This window comes from Lagopus leucura, unplaced genomic scaffold (assembly GCF_019238085.1).
Source record: "Lagopus leucura isolate 7727_CA_CO unplaced genomic scaffold, USGS_WTPT01 Super-Scaffold_741, whole genome shotgun sequence".
NCBI lineage: Eukaryota > Metazoa > Chordata > Aves > Galliformes > Phasianidae > Lagopus > Lagopus leucura.
This window is the reverse complement of record NW_024962256.1, coordinates 1,075,093-1,091,599: the sequence shown is the minus strand read 5'-3', so window position 1 is coordinate 1,091,599 and position 16,507 is coordinate 1,075,093. Positions and strand designations below refer to the sequence as shown.

Genomic DNA, 16,507 nt, shown 5'->3' with positions numbered 1-16,507 from the left:
TGTAAGAATGGTTTTGGGTACCTTCTGCCTCGTCTTGTAGTATTTTTGTTCTTCTCATCTTTAATTGTGACAGAATCTCATTTTGTGCTCGTCTATTCCAGAAGGAGGGAGCAGTAGTGGACTCAAGACATCATCCCACACTGGAGGAAGTGGAGTTGAAAAGAGATCTTACACCCATAGCAGTGGCTATGTGACTTCAAGTAAGGAATGAAAATATCAGTAACAAAAAGCAAAGGCAGCATTAATGGACTGAGGAGAGAGTCTGGGCAGGATTGAGAAAAATGGGGTTTCTTAAAGTAGAGAAGGCAAATACTCAAAGCAAAGGTATTCCTTCCTTAAAGCTGGTTGTGAGCATGGGTGAGTGAATGGCAAAGTTCTCTTTTTTTGCAAGGAAAGCTTGATTTCAGGGTAGTTTTCAGTAACCTTTGAAAAACTCTTTTCCACTGCCCTTGAGTCGTTTGGAAATCAAAATTTTCTTTATTCAAGTTTTCCAAATCACAGTCTTTCTGAGCATTTTTGTTCAGAAGATGGCTTCATTTAATGTTTGTTGATTTTGCTGATGTTAGAATACAATATGACAGTAGAGTAGAATAAAACAATTTCATAGAATCTATCTTCTTGTCAGGGTATCCGTGACTTTAGCACTTTGAATGGTCTATGTGTTTTCTGGATGTGCTGAATCAGTACTTCTTATCTACTCCATAAAGACAATTCCTCTCTAGCAACATTCTCTGCTGAGCTGTTAGATTGTCATAGTGAAGGTTTTTGAAGAATAAGCTTTCTACCCAGCTTTCTGGTGCACCTCTCTCACAGTGGGACAGACTGGATAACAATTCTTACAGGGAACATTCTCCGTTCTCCAGAAGAGCTGGCAAGTCAAAGAGAGGAAAGTGCAGAATGGAAGTTCAAAGGAAGAATTAGGCCTACCCTCTAGACCTGACATATACTCATCTCCTTCAATTAGAGGCCAGAGTGTGGAGTCACTTCCCCTCTGGACAAATATGATGCAACTCTGGTGCACATATCAACCTAATTGTCTAGGCTGGCACCAGTTTAACTGAGAACTGTGCCTATCCCTCAGAGCTCTAACTTAAATGACTCTGGGATTGCATCCTCCTGGTTAGTTATTTTCAGTGTGTGGAGGAAGAGAAAAGAATCTGAACTTCTTTAAGTTTTGCAGAGCACTTGGCTGTTTTTCCCATTCTGCTGGCAGAATGTCTCCAACAGAGGTCCGCTTGTCACCACAGTTGTTTTTGCTCAATTAAGTGGACAAGTTACAAACCAAAATAGATCCCTCTAGAAGAGAAAATGAGTTAGAATATACTTTGAGATCACAAGGGTGTTCTCTTTTTACAGTGATAGTTAAACAATAACCAGTCTGATCAGTCTGATCCCACTGATCAGCATGCATATATTGCCCTCATCACAGAGCTACCCTTGTACTGCCACTCTGATCATACTCCCATGTTAGATTTCATAGAAGAGTCCAATCAAGAGTCTGATCCTTCCACAAACCACGCATTCTTTATGGCTGCCCAGTTCTTTTCGCACAGTGCTGATATCAGCTAGGAAAGGAAACTTTCCCCTGTCTAAACAGAACAGCTACTAATAATCTCCAAACAACCCTGAGCTTGACTCATGCCTCTATCACATCTCCTGGAAATTGATTGACTAAGGCATGACTAAGTGAGACTGTGGCTAGTTGCTTTGGAAGGAAGCTTGCTCATCTCTTCTTTCCTTTGCCTCGTGAATGACATCCTCCAGTACTACATCTTGTTTAAACTGTCATATAACACTGGAGTTTACGGGTGGATCTGTATCCAAATGGCAAAATCCAGGCCAATTTAAAGCCAGGTGTCTTCCTGCTCAGCACAAATGTCTCATTTATTCATTTAATAACAGCCAAAACCCGCTGTTATTGAAATTACTGACATGTCATTTTTAAACCACAAAGATAAATTCCTCTTTGCAGGGAATGCTGACAGTCAGAGTTACATCCAAATGTGGTTGTCTTTTTTTTTTTTTTGCCCATCTCTAGTTCTAAGATACTAATGCAGATCTGTCCAGCTCAGAAGACACAAACATAAAGTACTTGGGATATACAGGGTGTACATCCAGGTCATATCTTCAATTTGCTGAGGGGGTTTTGTTTTGCCGATAGGTGGAAGTGGTAGATTGAACTCATCGTCGTCTGGCTACAGGCAAACACAGTCTCCTAGCTCAACTCTCACCAAATCACCTGGCTCAACGTTTGAAAGAAAAACCCATGTCAACCGCCATGCAACATATGAAGGTATTGCAGAATATGCCATAGAAAAGAGGCACAATGTTGTGCAGCCCGACATTGCTTGGGACTTCCAGCACCTTAATTCAGAATTGTCTTAAATAGCACAAGAATCCCATCTATAGTGGTTTTGCTGGGCAATAAGCCAGCAGGGAGGCATTTTAATGATTGAGTCTTATTTTTATTAACACTCATTTCTAAGAGGAGTTTATTTGTTGATGTTTGCAACTAGTTCATGTAATCCTGAATAGCTCTTTTTGAATGGAAATGTTTGTTACTCAGTGGAATTAAACAGGTACCAGAAGCATACTTGGAAACTCTTGATGATCTTCTAAAAAGTATTAATGACCCATTTCTATTACTTGCAGGGAGCTCCAGTGCTAACTCTTCTCCAGAGTTCCCCAGAAAAGAGTTTGGTATGTTCTTACAGAACTGTCTCTCTGAACTTTATGGCAAGGTCATGTGAATTGGTGACTACAGAGGCTTTCTACATGTTACCTCTATATTGGACAGCCAGTGCAACTCTGTGACTTCAGAAGAGTTACTGTTAATGCAGCTGACAGCAGGGTCTCAAGCTAGTACAGATTCCAACAGGGGCTGCATAATGTAATACACCTACTACCTTCAGCTACTCTTTAAATGGTCTCAAAATGGTATAGAGCATGAGCAGGAGAACATAAGACACTTGACAACATCTGCTGTCTCCTACCTTGGGGGAATAGACCCAAGCAAGAAAGTGCATTCCCTTAAGATTTTGAACCATTGCTGGATATACTCCACCACTTATCCTTTTCTAGACTTCAACATGTTCATATGGTGTAATTGAAAAGATGAACTGGCTATCAAGTGTTGTATTTATACTGTATATTTTCAGCAGGTAGGAGTTTTTGCTCTGTCCAAACTCTGGGATGCTTCTTATATCCAGTGCAGGTGGAGAACAATATGATGTCGCTGTCTTTCTGGTTTAGGGAAGAGGCAGGGTTTCATAGTGTCTGACCTTGGTTGATGGTATAAACAGGCCTATTATCTTCATACTGGATTACTGAAATAAAAGATCATTATCTCCAAATAACATGTGTGCAAACAGAAACAGCAGTTGGTCCAGAAATACTAAGGTGCTGCACACTCTTTGAGATACCTCATGGTCTAAAGAAGTCCTGGCAAAAACTGGGATTTCAATGCCCCCTAGCTGTGCCTCAAGTAAAGAAGTTTGCTGCCTGAGTTTCTACATTCAGAGGAAGATTCGAAGATCCAAATATCCATGTGTCAAAGGCAGTAAAACCTAATATTGCTTTTATTTCTCTTATCTTCACAGCGTCTGCCTCCACACGAGGGCGAAGCCAAAGTCGAGGTGAGTGGTACTCTTCTTTTAGAAGTTGTCTTTGTTTTTTCCCAGTGTGACTCAAGGTGTGTCAGATGGACCTACTCCTTATCTGGAATCAAGGTGGTTTGAGTCTAGAGTCTGATGAGGTGCCTGGATTTACACCACTGCAGGTGTGAACCGTTTTATGTGTGAACAGTTGATTAAACAAGCTCAGTGCAAGGACTCCAGTGAAAGTCGTAATGGTAGTACTGTGCCAGAAAGGAGGATCTGTTTGGGGACCTGGAACTCTGGGGGTGTAGAACGTAGTTTTCCATCTTAACTGTTCACTACCACAAACTCAGTCCAGCCATTCTCTGTGACCCCCGCTCTGGTGTTTTTACAATAATCACATGCACATTTTTCCCCGAGATTTATATTAGAAACCATACGGACGTTCCCTGAAATGATCTTATGCTGGTGGTAACAAGAGGCTGAAGAAATTATGGACTTGCTGCAGTCTGCTTATGAGCTCACTGTGAAACTGTGTTGTTTAAACCATTTAGCTCTTCTAGTAATTTATTAACAGCATTGGGGAAAGCAGGATTATATTACTAAGAGTTTAATATCTGTTTCCAGTTGCTTGAGGAGAAAACTATAATGTCATTTTATCCAAGTTAATTTTGGCAGTGGATATAAATCAAAGTATGCTCTTGCACTCTCCTCCTGGAGAATGTCACAGTTACCGATTATTCTACCTCAGGTCTTCACAGTCTCCTCTGGCACAGTACATACCTCCCAGCAGAGCTAGCCTTATGTAATAAAACAGATACCAGAGAATCAGCTTCAGCTTCTCATGTTACTTCAGGAAATTGTCTCAATCTATCAATCAGCTTCTCTACCTGAATGCCGAAGCCAGTGTTTCCTTTAGAGTGTATGCACTGTCAGATTTCATCTCAAGGAGCATGAGTCACATGTCCTTGCTCATAGGTAGTAAGCTTAAAGGCTTTTCCCAACAAATCGGATTAACTCTGTAGTCTCTTGTGCTGAACAGTAAAAGCCAGTAAGTAATAAACTGGAGTACCTGGAAAGATTGTTGGATTAATAAATGTCTGAGTGCGACCTGACAGTTTTATTTCAGTGCAACTTTGGTAAAGTAGGGGGTTACGTTCAAGGAGCCGAAACAGAAGGCAGCAGGTTGCAAGAGCGTAAATCCTGCAGCCCGTTATAGAGATGTGGTATGAATTTTACCCAATAAGTATTAGGGAACTTCTGTTAGCCTTGAAATCTTGAAGTTTCTTTTGACTCTTTAGGTTTTTATCCAATAGACCAATAATAGTAATTGTGATGAGTGGGAATGAGGACTGATTATTTAGGACTTGATTGAGGACCTTGATTGAGGACTGAGGAATTAGGTCTTTCATTTGATTGGCACTGACAATGCTATTGACTTCAACAGAAGCATGCAAGGAATAAAATGCAGCTCTCTGGATGAAAAACATTAAAATCTAACCCTAGAACAAAAATCACCCAGGCCAATTTGCAAGAAATTAGTATATGCCACGAGCGCTGCTTAGATCGAGCAGCAAGGCAACACAGACAGCAGGAAAGGAGGAATTCACTTCAGCATAAAGATTCATTCTCAGCTCAGGGCATAAATACGTTGCACTCCATATTCATGATCTGCTTTTTTCTCTTCACAGAGAGTGAAATACGAGTCCGGCTGCAGAGCGCATCTCCCTCTGGCAGATGTAAGTGCCACAGCTTATACTCTGGGGGAATCAGGTATAACGTTGAGTGTGTTGGTGCTCTAGATATGTCTACCGTGTCTTGTGAATCCAGTCTTCATGATGACAGATAGCAGCATGTCATCCTTTATTCCCGCTGTAAGAACTTCCATTTATCTCCCTGTATTGAACAAAGAAGCATGCTGTGGGTTAGGTGGTTGTCTTGCAAGGATAGAGTTGTACTTAATTCCTGAAATGCAGCTTGTGAAGTTTTGTTATGTCAATGGTGCTCCTGAAAAATACAGCTTCTGAGATGTTCCTGAGTAAATTCCACTGAATGGTTTATCCCCAGGGCAGGATTACAGTTCAGTGAAACAAGGGCTTTTGGATAAATCTGGGTGCTTGTTTTTCATGCCAGGGACGGAGTTGGATGATGTCAAACGTTTACTGAAAGGAAGTCGATCAGCCAGCTGCAGCCCGACTCGGTCATCGTCAAGTACCCTCCCAATACCAAAAAAAGCTGTGGTGGAGACAAAAATGGTTACTGAGAGCTCTCAGTCAGGTACGTGGCAGAGGTCTGGAAGGCTCCAGCATTGCTAACTATCCATTAAAATTCGTTTTACCGTAAAAATTCTCAGCTGTTAAGAACACCAGATTAAGAATGCATGGTCTCTGTCCCAGATACAGAAAAAGGAGTGAAGTGTTGGAGGATTGTCCAGGGCCATCTTTGGATGGTGAACTGTGTACTTCTATAAAATTAAGATATCCTGCTGATGCCAGGTTTAATTCAGAAGCGCTGCTGGCAGAGACAAGAGCTCTGCATAAATGTCTTAGAGCAGTATGATTTCTTATTGCTGAGCAAAATGAAGGTAGCAGTGAAGACAACATTTGGATCAGTGTTCAATTTATTGGCCATATGGCAGGTTCAGAGATCAGTAAAACTTGATGGTATTATAAATACTATTTAGAATACTGTAACTGGCTTTCATTAATTATAAGCCTCCCTGTGGCGCTTGAGGCAGCGATGTTCATATTCACTCTGCTATTCTCCACCAGAATCTAGGAACAAGCAATGCCTTTTTACCTTCTGATGGCTAAAATTTTGTCTAAAACTGGGGATTTTGAACCAGAGCCACATGTACGGGAAGCAAAATTTCTAGGTGTCCTAGTCCAGGATTAACAGAATTATGGACCGAAGCACATTAAATGTTTTATTGTAGTATCATAGCATCTGTAAACAATGAAGTCTTCTCAAAGTATTTTGTGAATAGTCAGGCTATCACGTCAGTCTTTATTCCATTCTTTTTAATTCAAGTGGGCTGTAATCAGCTGGCATTTGAGATTGGTTATACTACATTAACCTGGAGTTGTTGCGTGGACTCAACAAAAGTAATTGAAATTGAAGGCAAATTAAGTTCTCTGCCATGTAAACCTACAGTGCATACTAAGTCATCAGCCTAGTCCCTACTGTTTGTTTATTGTTTATTTTATTTTTTTACAGTGTCAGGGACATATGATACAACTATACTAAATACAGCCCTCCCTCCATACACATGGTCCTCAACTCTGCCTGCTGGGTCTTCCCTTGGAGGATACCACAACAGCATGGGCCAGAGCTCTTCCTTGGTCAATGCTATGTCTCACTCTACAGGATCAGGTATGCTCCCTGGACTGCCAAGTCTGTAAGCACAAAACTCCACACTGAAATTGGGTCAATAGCAGTACTCTTATCTGCACAGTTAGAAGAATTAAAATGAGGGAAGAACTGAGGTGGCAGAAGATATGCTTGGGTTTTCTCTGCTTTTCTGTAATTCTGTGATTTTGCTTCTACGATGTTTGTACTTGGAAGTCCTTTGTTGTGAGGACAGGCTGTCCTGACTGCCTGATTTGTCTCAATTGTTGTAACTTTATTATTTACTTAAATGAGACCAGGCTATCTATCAAGACTAGTTTTAGACTAGTGAACTTTGAATTATCTTGGTCAATTGAAAGAAAAACTAGTCCTAACCATGCCATCCTCTAACATTAAAGATCTAATCAATCAATGTTGGCAATGATTATAACTTGCAAAACCAACTTCCAAATGCCAGGGATGCTGTTAGAGTAAAAAAAAAAAAAAAAAAGCACAAGAAAGTTAATAATGCCATACTAGCAAAAGCTTTGCTTTCTCACATTATACATTATCCATGATTGCAATTTTCTGATGTAGGTTCTTCTCAACTGTATAAGTTCAGTAAAGGGAGTGGCTTCAGGTCACAGTTTTCAGTATTTTTCCTCTGTGCAATTATTTTACAATCACGCTGACTAATTTCTGTGGGTTGTAGAAGTGATAACGTTTCACTTCCTCTTTTTACAGTTTTTGGTGTTCCGAATAACCTGGCTCCCAGCAGTCATACTCTGAACACAGGCCTGAGCACATCCTCAACAGGTCAGATTTTTCTCTTCTTCCCTTCACACTTTTACAGTGCCACAGTCCTGCCAGACACATGCATTGAAATATTGCCCATATTACTCTGTTTCTCCTCTTTCCTCTGAATGTCAGCAGCTTGTCTTTACACCACAGTTATTCTCTGGTTACGGAGGATTTATTCTGGGTGTATGCTGTATAGCTTGTGTAGCTGACATTAGGTCCCAACTACTTTTATTTAGGTAGCGAGGAAAATCGGCTATTTTCCAAGATTAGTAATTTGTCTATTGAAGCAGCCTGTTTCTTCCCCAGGACAACTCAGGATAACCCTCTGAAAGTTAAACTCATGTGTCCTAATCCATAAAGGTCTACTGCTGTCAGTTTTCCCTATAATTACCCTTTGTTTCACTTATGACTTTTGGTTGTTGCTGTTCCATACCACAAGAGCACCTCTCTTCCTTACGCAGTTACACATTCTTCCTATTCAGTGTTGTGCCATCATGCAGGTTCTCTGATTGAGCCTCTAGAGAGCAGAGTGTATGAAAGCAGTCTGTAAACTACATCAGATATTGCCACAGTGATTCTGACACTGAAGGTACCACCTTCAAGTGTTTACTTCTCTCTGGACAATACTTTGACATGCAGTGTGTGCAGTTGTCTCATTAAACTTCCTCCAGTCACATCAAACTGGTTTCCCAAATGTACTTGTTTTCCCAAGTCCCATACTTCCAGAAACATCCACGCAGCCGTGGAAGTGGGTTTCCAATCTAGCCTGAGTTGATGTTTTAAAATTGTCACTGTTAATAGTCCTGGGCCAATAATAACTTATATAGCAAGGTGATCTAAGGAAAAATGCTTTGTAAGGTTTTGAACAGGAATGTTTAGAATTGTGATGCACCTACTAGCTGACAAAATTCCTTAGAAACCCTAAGGGTGATTTCTAACCAACAGGATTCTCTGAGGTCATCATTATTATCACTGGTTTTATTTTGTTTTCAGCCAGAACACCACTTGCACTGCAGGACTTCTCTAACTCCCATTGCATTGATTTTTTTCTTTGCAGTGTTCGGAGTTCAAAACAATCTGTCACCAAGCTCTTCAGCCCTGAATGCCACTGCAGCCTCTGCAGGTCAGAAACCTTTTAAGCATAAGCAAATAAGGGAGTCCCTGATGTGTACTACATTCTCCCACCTTTTCTGTGGTGACTATAATGTTCGTATTGACAGAGGTTCCTTTATTGCCATCTTCTGGTGTGGAGCAATGTGGTGTGAGGAGATTTTGAGGAACGTTTCTTCTGTTTTGCACATACAGGAGTGGCTTCCAGTGCCTGTGTAAGCACTATAAACTTGCTTGCTGGGAAAGCCCTTGCTGATTTGTTTTACTAAGTGTCCTGTTTGAGAAAAGATTCATGAATGGTGTATAGCCCAAGACTGGTATGTGTAGGTACTTTGCTATCCTTCATCTTTTTCATTCTGGAATTTCTTCATTGCAGCATATGGGATGAAGAACACTTCTCAGACAAACACCATGAATAGTACTGGTGTGTCTGCCTCAGCAGGTGAGTGTATCATTCACAATTGCTTAGACATAGCTTTGTACAAGCATTTCATGATAAAAGTGAATTAGAGATTCATCCATCTGAGCCATCATGTACTAGCATGTGGCTCTTCAGGAGCATGACTTGTCAATGTCAAGCTCCCTTACTAGAGCCTTTCAGAAAAGAAGGTAAATGAGCCAGGATGAGAAATCAGCTGGCCTGATTCAGATCTCTCCCACTTTGTGGTAACTTGGAGAATTTTATTGTAGCTATTTCTGTTCAACAGATAAGTAACTGGATAGAAGATGACATGTGACACTGTGTTTCATTTGAAACCAAAATATTTCCAAGGTTACACCTAAATGTTATTTTTAAGGTATATCAGCCTTAACCACTTGAAAATCAAGGAACTAACTTATGCATGATCAGATTGTTGGCTTCTTGTTGTTTGGTTGTTCTATTTTATGAGATAAACTGAGGTCTTTCTACTGGCCTGTGGTCTCTGAATGGCTGGGATTCATCTTTTCTGTGTAATGGCAGAAATGTGGCCACATTAATATTTTTAGCCTTATTTATATTGAGCTCAACTTCTGCAAGCTGCAGTTCAAAGCTTCGTAACCGTGCCTGGCTCCCAAGTATATGAAGTGCTTTGTACTTCACAGTGTCTCTTTTAAGGTGCTCTTTAGCTTGAGATGTGATGGCTCTTGTGACCTTTGGATATCTCTCAAGACTGAATTTCTATTATTCTCTAATAGATGTGTTTCAAAAGAGAGGAGGTCACTGAGCGAATTCTTTCATTACAAATGTTGAATGCTCTTCATATCCTGTAGAAGTTGTTCCCATGCTATTGAAATACACATCTCTGAAGTTTCACGAGACACACAGCTCTTCTTATCTTCAAGTGACTGATGTGTATCTTGCTGGCTCCTTATAGAAGTGGCAAACCCAGTCATAATGGGACTCCCTGTTTTGATGAACAAAGTGTTGTGGCTTGTAGTTACATGTTTATATGCACCCATCTCCTCCTCTGTCCCATCTTTCACCAATATTTCAGGTGGAACTGTTTTGAGCTCCCAGGGAGATGACTTTCTGCGCAAAGACTGCAAGTTCCTGCTGCTGGAGAAAGAGAATGCCCCAGCAAAGAAGGAGATGGAGCTCTTAGTCATGACCAAGGATAGCGGCAAAGTCTTTAGTGCCTCTTCCACTGGGCTTAATGGAGGTAATTTCTCTTCCTTGGGATGTGTGACACACATATGGGTCTGCTGAGAGCAGAAAAATGGAGAGGGGGAATATGAATCACATCTCTGCAAGGGACATTTTGGAGACAATAAACTTTGATGCAGCTGAAGTGAGAGCAGTGTGACTGGAGTATGTATGATAAGAACAGCCCTATGCATGCAGCCAGATGAACTGTGCCAGTGTAGGGTCTTCTCTGTCTGTGGAGTTGAGAGTTCAGGATGCTATGCCTGTATGCCACTCGTGAATCTCTGGCAGGCATTTAGCCTTTAACCACATCAGCAGCATCTATGTCTAACATATTTTGCCTTTGAAGCTCCAGGGTGTGCCTTGGGACATTTCTCAAAGCTTGGGAGCTCAAGAACTTCAAAAGCAACAGATAGATCAGCAGCTTACTTAAACTGACAGAGAGCTGTTCTTGCTACCTAATAAGAACCACGCTACCACGCTTTTAGACTCTGAGAAAAGAGTTGGCCTGGTTGTACACCAATTGTAATGTTTTCAGTTGCATTTCATTCCCATTCAGGATCCTTTGCAGAAGACACCTTGAAGAAAGAAAAGCAGGGGCTTTCTTCTTACGTGGCAGATACTGGCCTGAAATCAGATACAAATGGTACGGGTCTTTGCTTGTGGCAATACACGAGAATTACCTCCTTCTGCCTCCATTGACACCTTCTCTCTACAAACCCATGCTCCAAGTTCGGTGTTGTATGGAAAGACTGTTAAATCTTCTTTTATTATTACAGGAGGATTGAAATCAGCGCCAACAAGGGACAAAGCAACATATGCAGGTAAGCGGTGCTATTCATACTGTCATTGGAGGGAGCATCAAAGCACAGCGTACAAAAAGCTGTTATCGAGCGTGTTGAATGATCTCTGCGTGACAATGTCAAAGGAAGGTCATGTTTAAAAGGCTACTCCATCTGTAATGAGCAAAGCAGATGCCACAGAAAGTGTTACCTGTGATTTTATTGTGGATGATTGGGCAGTTGTGGCACTTCTTAGCTGCTGGAGAAAATCAGCTAGCTGACAGCAGAGTGCATCCTACTATCAGGATAGATTTCTGGGGAGGAGAAGGATCAAACCATTCTGGCTCTTGCTGTTACTTACAGCTTAGAACTGCACAACAAAATGTCCCCAGAGCAATTGTGTTTGTGCAGCAGTTATTTTAAAAAGTGCTGACTGTTGTACCCTGTTGGGATTCCCATTGGGAAGCTGTCTACAGCTTCCACAGGGATTAGAGTAACACCCAGTGTTCACAGAGTGAAATGTAAAGCTTTTTCTCCATTTGTATAATGGATCTGACCTTGTAGTCCTTGTTCTCAAGATATTCTTGACTCTGAAATTAAGGAGCTATTTACCATTTAATTGCCTCTTCCAGAAATACGAAATGGTGATGCAGGTGGTGCAATTGGATCAGCACCTTCCTGGTGTCCCTGTGGTTCCTGCTGTAGCTGGTGGAAATGGCTTCTGGGTTTGCTTCTGGCATGGTTGCTTCTCCTTGGATTGCTCTTTGGACTCATTGCTCTGGGTAAGAAATGACTACTAAAACTGGCCTGGATCACTGGCCTCTGTGTATTTAAATTTGAGACTGAACAGAATCCCACCTCTATGTATCCCTGTCTATGAGAATGATTGCTGCTAAGGTGAGAGAAGGGTAAGATACAGAGATAGGGTCTTCCTTCTGCTGGCAGGATCGAGTTTTACATGGAGGAACAAAACTTTCTATGGGGCAGAAAGAAGCCAAGTGAATTGTAACTCGCTACCAGAGGAGCACATTCAGTACTCAGAATTGTGACCACCACCAAAATATTAAAAATGGACAGAAAGAATGAATAAGGAACATAAACCTTCTATAAGAGATTATATAGTTCTGGGGAGAGGAGGGTAGGGAAACTCCTGAGATGTCTTCTCTTCAGAGACTAACACATTCCAAAGCTGTCATTGAAACTCCAGATTTCCCTGCTAAAAAAAGAGCTGCAAAAATAATCCTGCTAAATTCATTGTCCATAGCTGTCACAGCGATGCCTTGTCACCGCTGTTAGAAATTAGTATTTCAGTCACATGCCTGCATCAACATTTTCACTGTTTTACTTTAACCTTCCAGCGGAAGAAGTGAGAAAGCTGAGATCTCGTGTGGACAACCTGGAAAAAATAAATCACAGCTTCCTGACAGTTAACCAAGGGAATCCGTATTTAGAAAAAGACGTTTCTAAAGTGGATTTTCTTCATGGTGCGGCACCATCTTCAACCTTCCCTTTTGAAAATGAAGAATCAGTTTGGTTGATGGTGAAGAGCAGACTGAATAAGGAAATAGAACGAGGTGAGCAGAGTAAATACCTGTGATGCATTGAACCAGATTATTGAAAGGGAAACGAATGGGTTTTATTTTCTGAGGGCCTAAAGATGACCTCTGGATTGCAATGCAATTTCTCAAAAGCAGAGCCCTCACCTGTCCTCACAGATAAGTTTTGCTGGGACACAGGATGCTGCCACTGACGCTAGTGCTGCATCCATCAAAGCTAGCAGGATGTGGAAAAAGGAAACTGTGGGCATGCCATCCTGCACCAGAATGTGTTGTTTGCTGAAGCAAGTGAGTTTTCCATTTTGAAAGAACTGCACGTAAAATTGAATCTAAAGCTTATTGTGCTACTTTTAGTTGTAAGGGAAATATTATTTACTTTTGTTTTGATAAAAGCAGGCTAAGAAGTGAGGAGTCTATGCTTTTCCAGCTTCAGAAGTTTTATGTAACTCCAAGCAGTTCAAGGGCTGGCAAAGAGCAAACTTCTCAAGGAAACTCCCATTGTGTTTTCCAGCCTGTGCTATCTGCAGCCTCAAAATCCAGTTAGAGGGATCTTTGTATGCAAAGCAATTAGCTATTTTCTTGTGTAATGCAGTCTAACAACACCTTCATTTCCTGTTGCAGGCTACTTCCGAGGGGAGAGAGGAGAACCTGGTATGAAAGGTATAGCCTTACAGTCTATCTCTTCCTTTGTCCTATTCCTTGGTTATGGCAATGTTCAAGTTTGGAATGGATGTTGCCACTAGGGCTAGGGAAAGTTGGCAGTGAGAAAATTGGCACTGGTTTATACTTACAGAACATGAAGCTGGTTTGCCATTTAAACTGTGGGGGGACCTGTTTCATGCAGAATTAATAGAGAAAATCCAATCCCACAATGCATTATAGAATGTTGAAAGGCTGGATCCTATATGTCACTACTGTGATGGGCCTGGTCCTGCATTGTGCCGTTGTGAAGTGTCCTTGTTCATCTAAAACTTGTTCGTGTTTTATTGAAGGCTAGAGAACAACTAGAAAAACAACAACAGAATGAGAAATACCTCCAGGATTTCTCCTGATTTTATTTTATTTTCCCTTTTTCTCAGGTGACATGGGATTGCAAGGTCCCAAAGGTGAGTCTGGAGTTTCTTGCTGTCTCAGGTTCTGTGGCAGCCTGCCGTAGGGCCTGGCATATGTGTATAGCCTATATGATTGTTTGTTACTTCTGAAGTTAGACAGGGAAACTGATGCATTTGATGTTTCAGATATTCTTGTGATTATCTTCATTTTTCCTGGCAAAGGCAGTTTTAGAGGTCACAGCAGGAGAGAGATCAATTGTCACTTTGAATCTTGGAACTTCCTTTACCTGGTTGACAGTCATTCCTGAAATGAAACCATACCTGGCTTAATCACAGAGTGCTTGAGAGGATTTCATGCGACGTGAATAATTTAATCTATTGCATAAATACGAAAGATGCAGTCTGGCATTGCTGGGAAGGCAGAACCTCTAAACACAACAAGAACATAAATTCCTTTTTACATGGGGGTGAGGATTAGTCAGTGTGAGAAACAGTGAAAACCTTTTCCTAACTGGCTTTCTATTTCTTTCTTCCTGTAGGGGATCGAGGGCTTCCCGGTGTCCCAGGTGAGCAATAGTACAAGTCCCCTTTGAGGGATGAGCTCTTAGTGACATTACCATTGACAAGAACGAGTTTTGCACTAGAAATCTAGCTCAGCATGATTTTCTGAAGAGTCAGTACTTAGTGAGTAGATTTAGTCCCTTGATTAATACCTTGATGCTGAACTACAGATATTTGGTTATAAGCAAAGCCTCAGCCTGACTTCCGTGTTGTTGAACAGGTCTAATTTGTGAGTGTGAAGATCCCAGGCTACCTTTGAAAGAGTTCCACATCTATGTGAATACTTGGCACAGTGTTCTTGTGCTCTAATATGTATTGTGTTCTTCTAAAGAGATCCCTGTTCGAGTGCCCACATTGCAAGTAGTATATCCTTCACCAGCTGCTGAGTCCCTTAGGGGTTCAGGTTGTTACACTGATTTGCAGGTTATTAATTCACAATACACAGATAAGGATTGTGAACATTTTTTTGTGTTTTTCTTTCCAGGCATTCCTGGTCCAGCGGGGCACCAAGGACCAGAAGGACCAAAAGGACAGAAGGGCAGCATGGGTAAGCATATCTATCAATACTGAGTCTCTCACAGCAGATTTATAGTTGACTTGGGAATTACAGACATCAGCTTGCTGTGATCATTGCCTTTCACCATGGAAGTAGGCATGGATCTTGCTTGCCCAGTGCCAACTGTAAAGACAACTATTCTAACAAGGCTTTTGTTTTCTATAGGTGATCCTGGCATGGAAGGTCCCATGGGACAAAGAGGTCGAGAAGGGCTACCAGGGCCTCGAGGAGAGCCTGGACCACCTGGATTTGGAGAAAAAGGAGATAGAGGTAGGAACTAGGTTTCCAGTTTTTTTGATAAAGCAGAGATAGACAAAAGGTGGAGTTCAGTCCTGAGTTTTCAGTTACTTCATGAATTTGATTTTGATCATTCAAATCTAATTTTCATTTTTAGACGTTTCCCAGAATGGACAAATCTGTCCTAAAGGGTTTTTGTGTCAAGCTTGCAAAAGACAAATAAGGCTCTTCTTTGTTTTATTGCATTTCACAGTCAAGTCTGAGAACCACTTAGTATCAAGGTCATCATCTTCCCAAAGCTTGGAAATGTATCTTGCTCATCCTGAAGTCCAGTGAGATGGGATTTTTTTCTTGTACAGCGCATGTTTACATACAGTGTGTTTTTGACTGACCAGCAGATTACCCTGAAGATTATTCGTGACTCTTACCGGAACAGAGAATAGTGGAAGATAGGGGGATGGAAAAGTGATATCACAGTTGTATTCTATGGAATCTATTTATGTTCTTATTCTGCAGGTGCTGCAGGTCTTCCTGGGCCACCTGGTCCCCCAGGTTCTGCTGGCCTTAAAGGTAAATATCAAGATGGACAGAGAGAGCCTAACAGATTGACCAGGTGTTCTGTGAGGAGGAAATGAACACTCTAAAATTCTTACTTCATTTGTGTTGCACTGCAGTAATCAGAAAAGTGGCTCAGTAGTCCTCATTTTAACTAAAATTGACTTTTGTAAATGCACACAATGTTTAGAGCAATAAACTCCTGGAGATTTTTAGGGAGGGTGGGGGGTCAGCAGAGAGGTTTCTCGAAACATCCATCTCTAAGATGTGTTATGTTTCCAGCAGTTTTTATTCTGTTTTTAGAAATAATAAATTCCATATCCCTAATGGGCTGTTAATGGCATTACAGCTTTACAGTCCATGTCACTGGGATCAAAAGAATTAATCGTACCTGAAGCATAGACACCAACATCCCAGCAAAGATAGAAGGTTTTAATCTCTTTTCCTTACTTTAAGGAAAAACATTTTGTATGTGTTATAAGAATTAAGCTTATAGATTCAATATCCTGATTTTTAAGAGGCCAGAATGCCAATTCTAGGGTCTAGGGACATTCTGATCTTCTAAACACCTACTTGATTGTGAATGCTGTTGAGCAAACCTGAAGAGGTTTGTTCATTTTCTGATTGTGGTGTTACTGAAAGAAAATTCTTATTCCTTATTCATAGGTCCAATGGGTTCTCCAGGCCCTCAAGGACCTCCAGGTGAGTGCTGCCTTTATTTGCTATGGCATCTTGCAGAGTAGAGAGAAA

The 16,507-nt window shown here is 41.2% G+C and overlaps 1 protein-coding gene across 1 annotated transcript in view; it reads left to right on the top strand.

The window, feature by feature from the left end:
- Nucleotides 1-16,507, top strand: part of COL17A1 (collagen type XVII alpha 1 chain) — a 35,056-nt gene that overhangs the window by 1,445 nt on the left and 17,104 nt on the right. Inside the window, exons 3-24 of the mRNA XM_042863824.1 lie at nucleotides 102-200; nucleotides 2,162-2,293; nucleotides 2,653-2,700; nucleotides 3,600-3,635; nucleotides 5,288-5,335; nucleotides 5,730-5,873; nucleotides 6,813-6,968; nucleotides 7,668-7,739; nucleotides 8,782-8,847; nucleotides 9,211-9,276; nucleotides 10,310-10,474; nucleotides 11,018-11,104; nucleotides 11,238-11,282; nucleotides 11,873-12,022; nucleotides 12,599-12,814; nucleotides 13,418-13,456; nucleotides 13,876-13,902; nucleotides 14,388-14,414; nucleotides 14,894-14,956; nucleotides 15,131-15,235; nucleotides 15,719-15,772; nucleotides 16,424-16,459. Of these exons, the coding sequence (XP_042719758.1) occupies nucleotides 102-200; nucleotides 2,162-2,293; nucleotides 2,653-2,700; nucleotides 3,600-3,635; nucleotides 5,288-5,335; nucleotides 5,730-5,873; nucleotides 6,813-6,968; nucleotides 7,668-7,739; nucleotides 8,782-8,847; nucleotides 9,211-9,276; nucleotides 10,310-10,474; nucleotides 11,018-11,104; nucleotides 11,238-11,282; nucleotides 11,873-12,022; nucleotides 12,599-12,814; nucleotides 13,418-13,456; nucleotides 13,876-13,902; nucleotides 14,388-14,414; nucleotides 14,894-14,956; nucleotides 15,131-15,235; nucleotides 15,719-15,772; nucleotides 16,424-16,459 (1,881 nt within the window). The remainder of the gene's footprint in view (nucleotides 1-101; nucleotides 201-2,161; nucleotides 2,294-2,652; nucleotides 2,701-3,599; nucleotides 3,636-5,287; nucleotides 5,336-5,729; nucleotides 5,874-6,812; nucleotides 6,969-7,667; nucleotides 7,740-8,781; nucleotides 8,848-9,210; nucleotides 9,277-10,309; nucleotides 10,475-11,017; nucleotides 11,105-11,237; nucleotides 11,283-11,872; nucleotides 12,023-12,598; nucleotides 12,815-13,417; nucleotides 13,457-13,875; nucleotides 13,903-14,387; nucleotides 14,415-14,893; nucleotides 14,957-15,130; nucleotides 15,236-15,718; nucleotides 15,773-16,423; nucleotides 16,460-16,507) is intronic.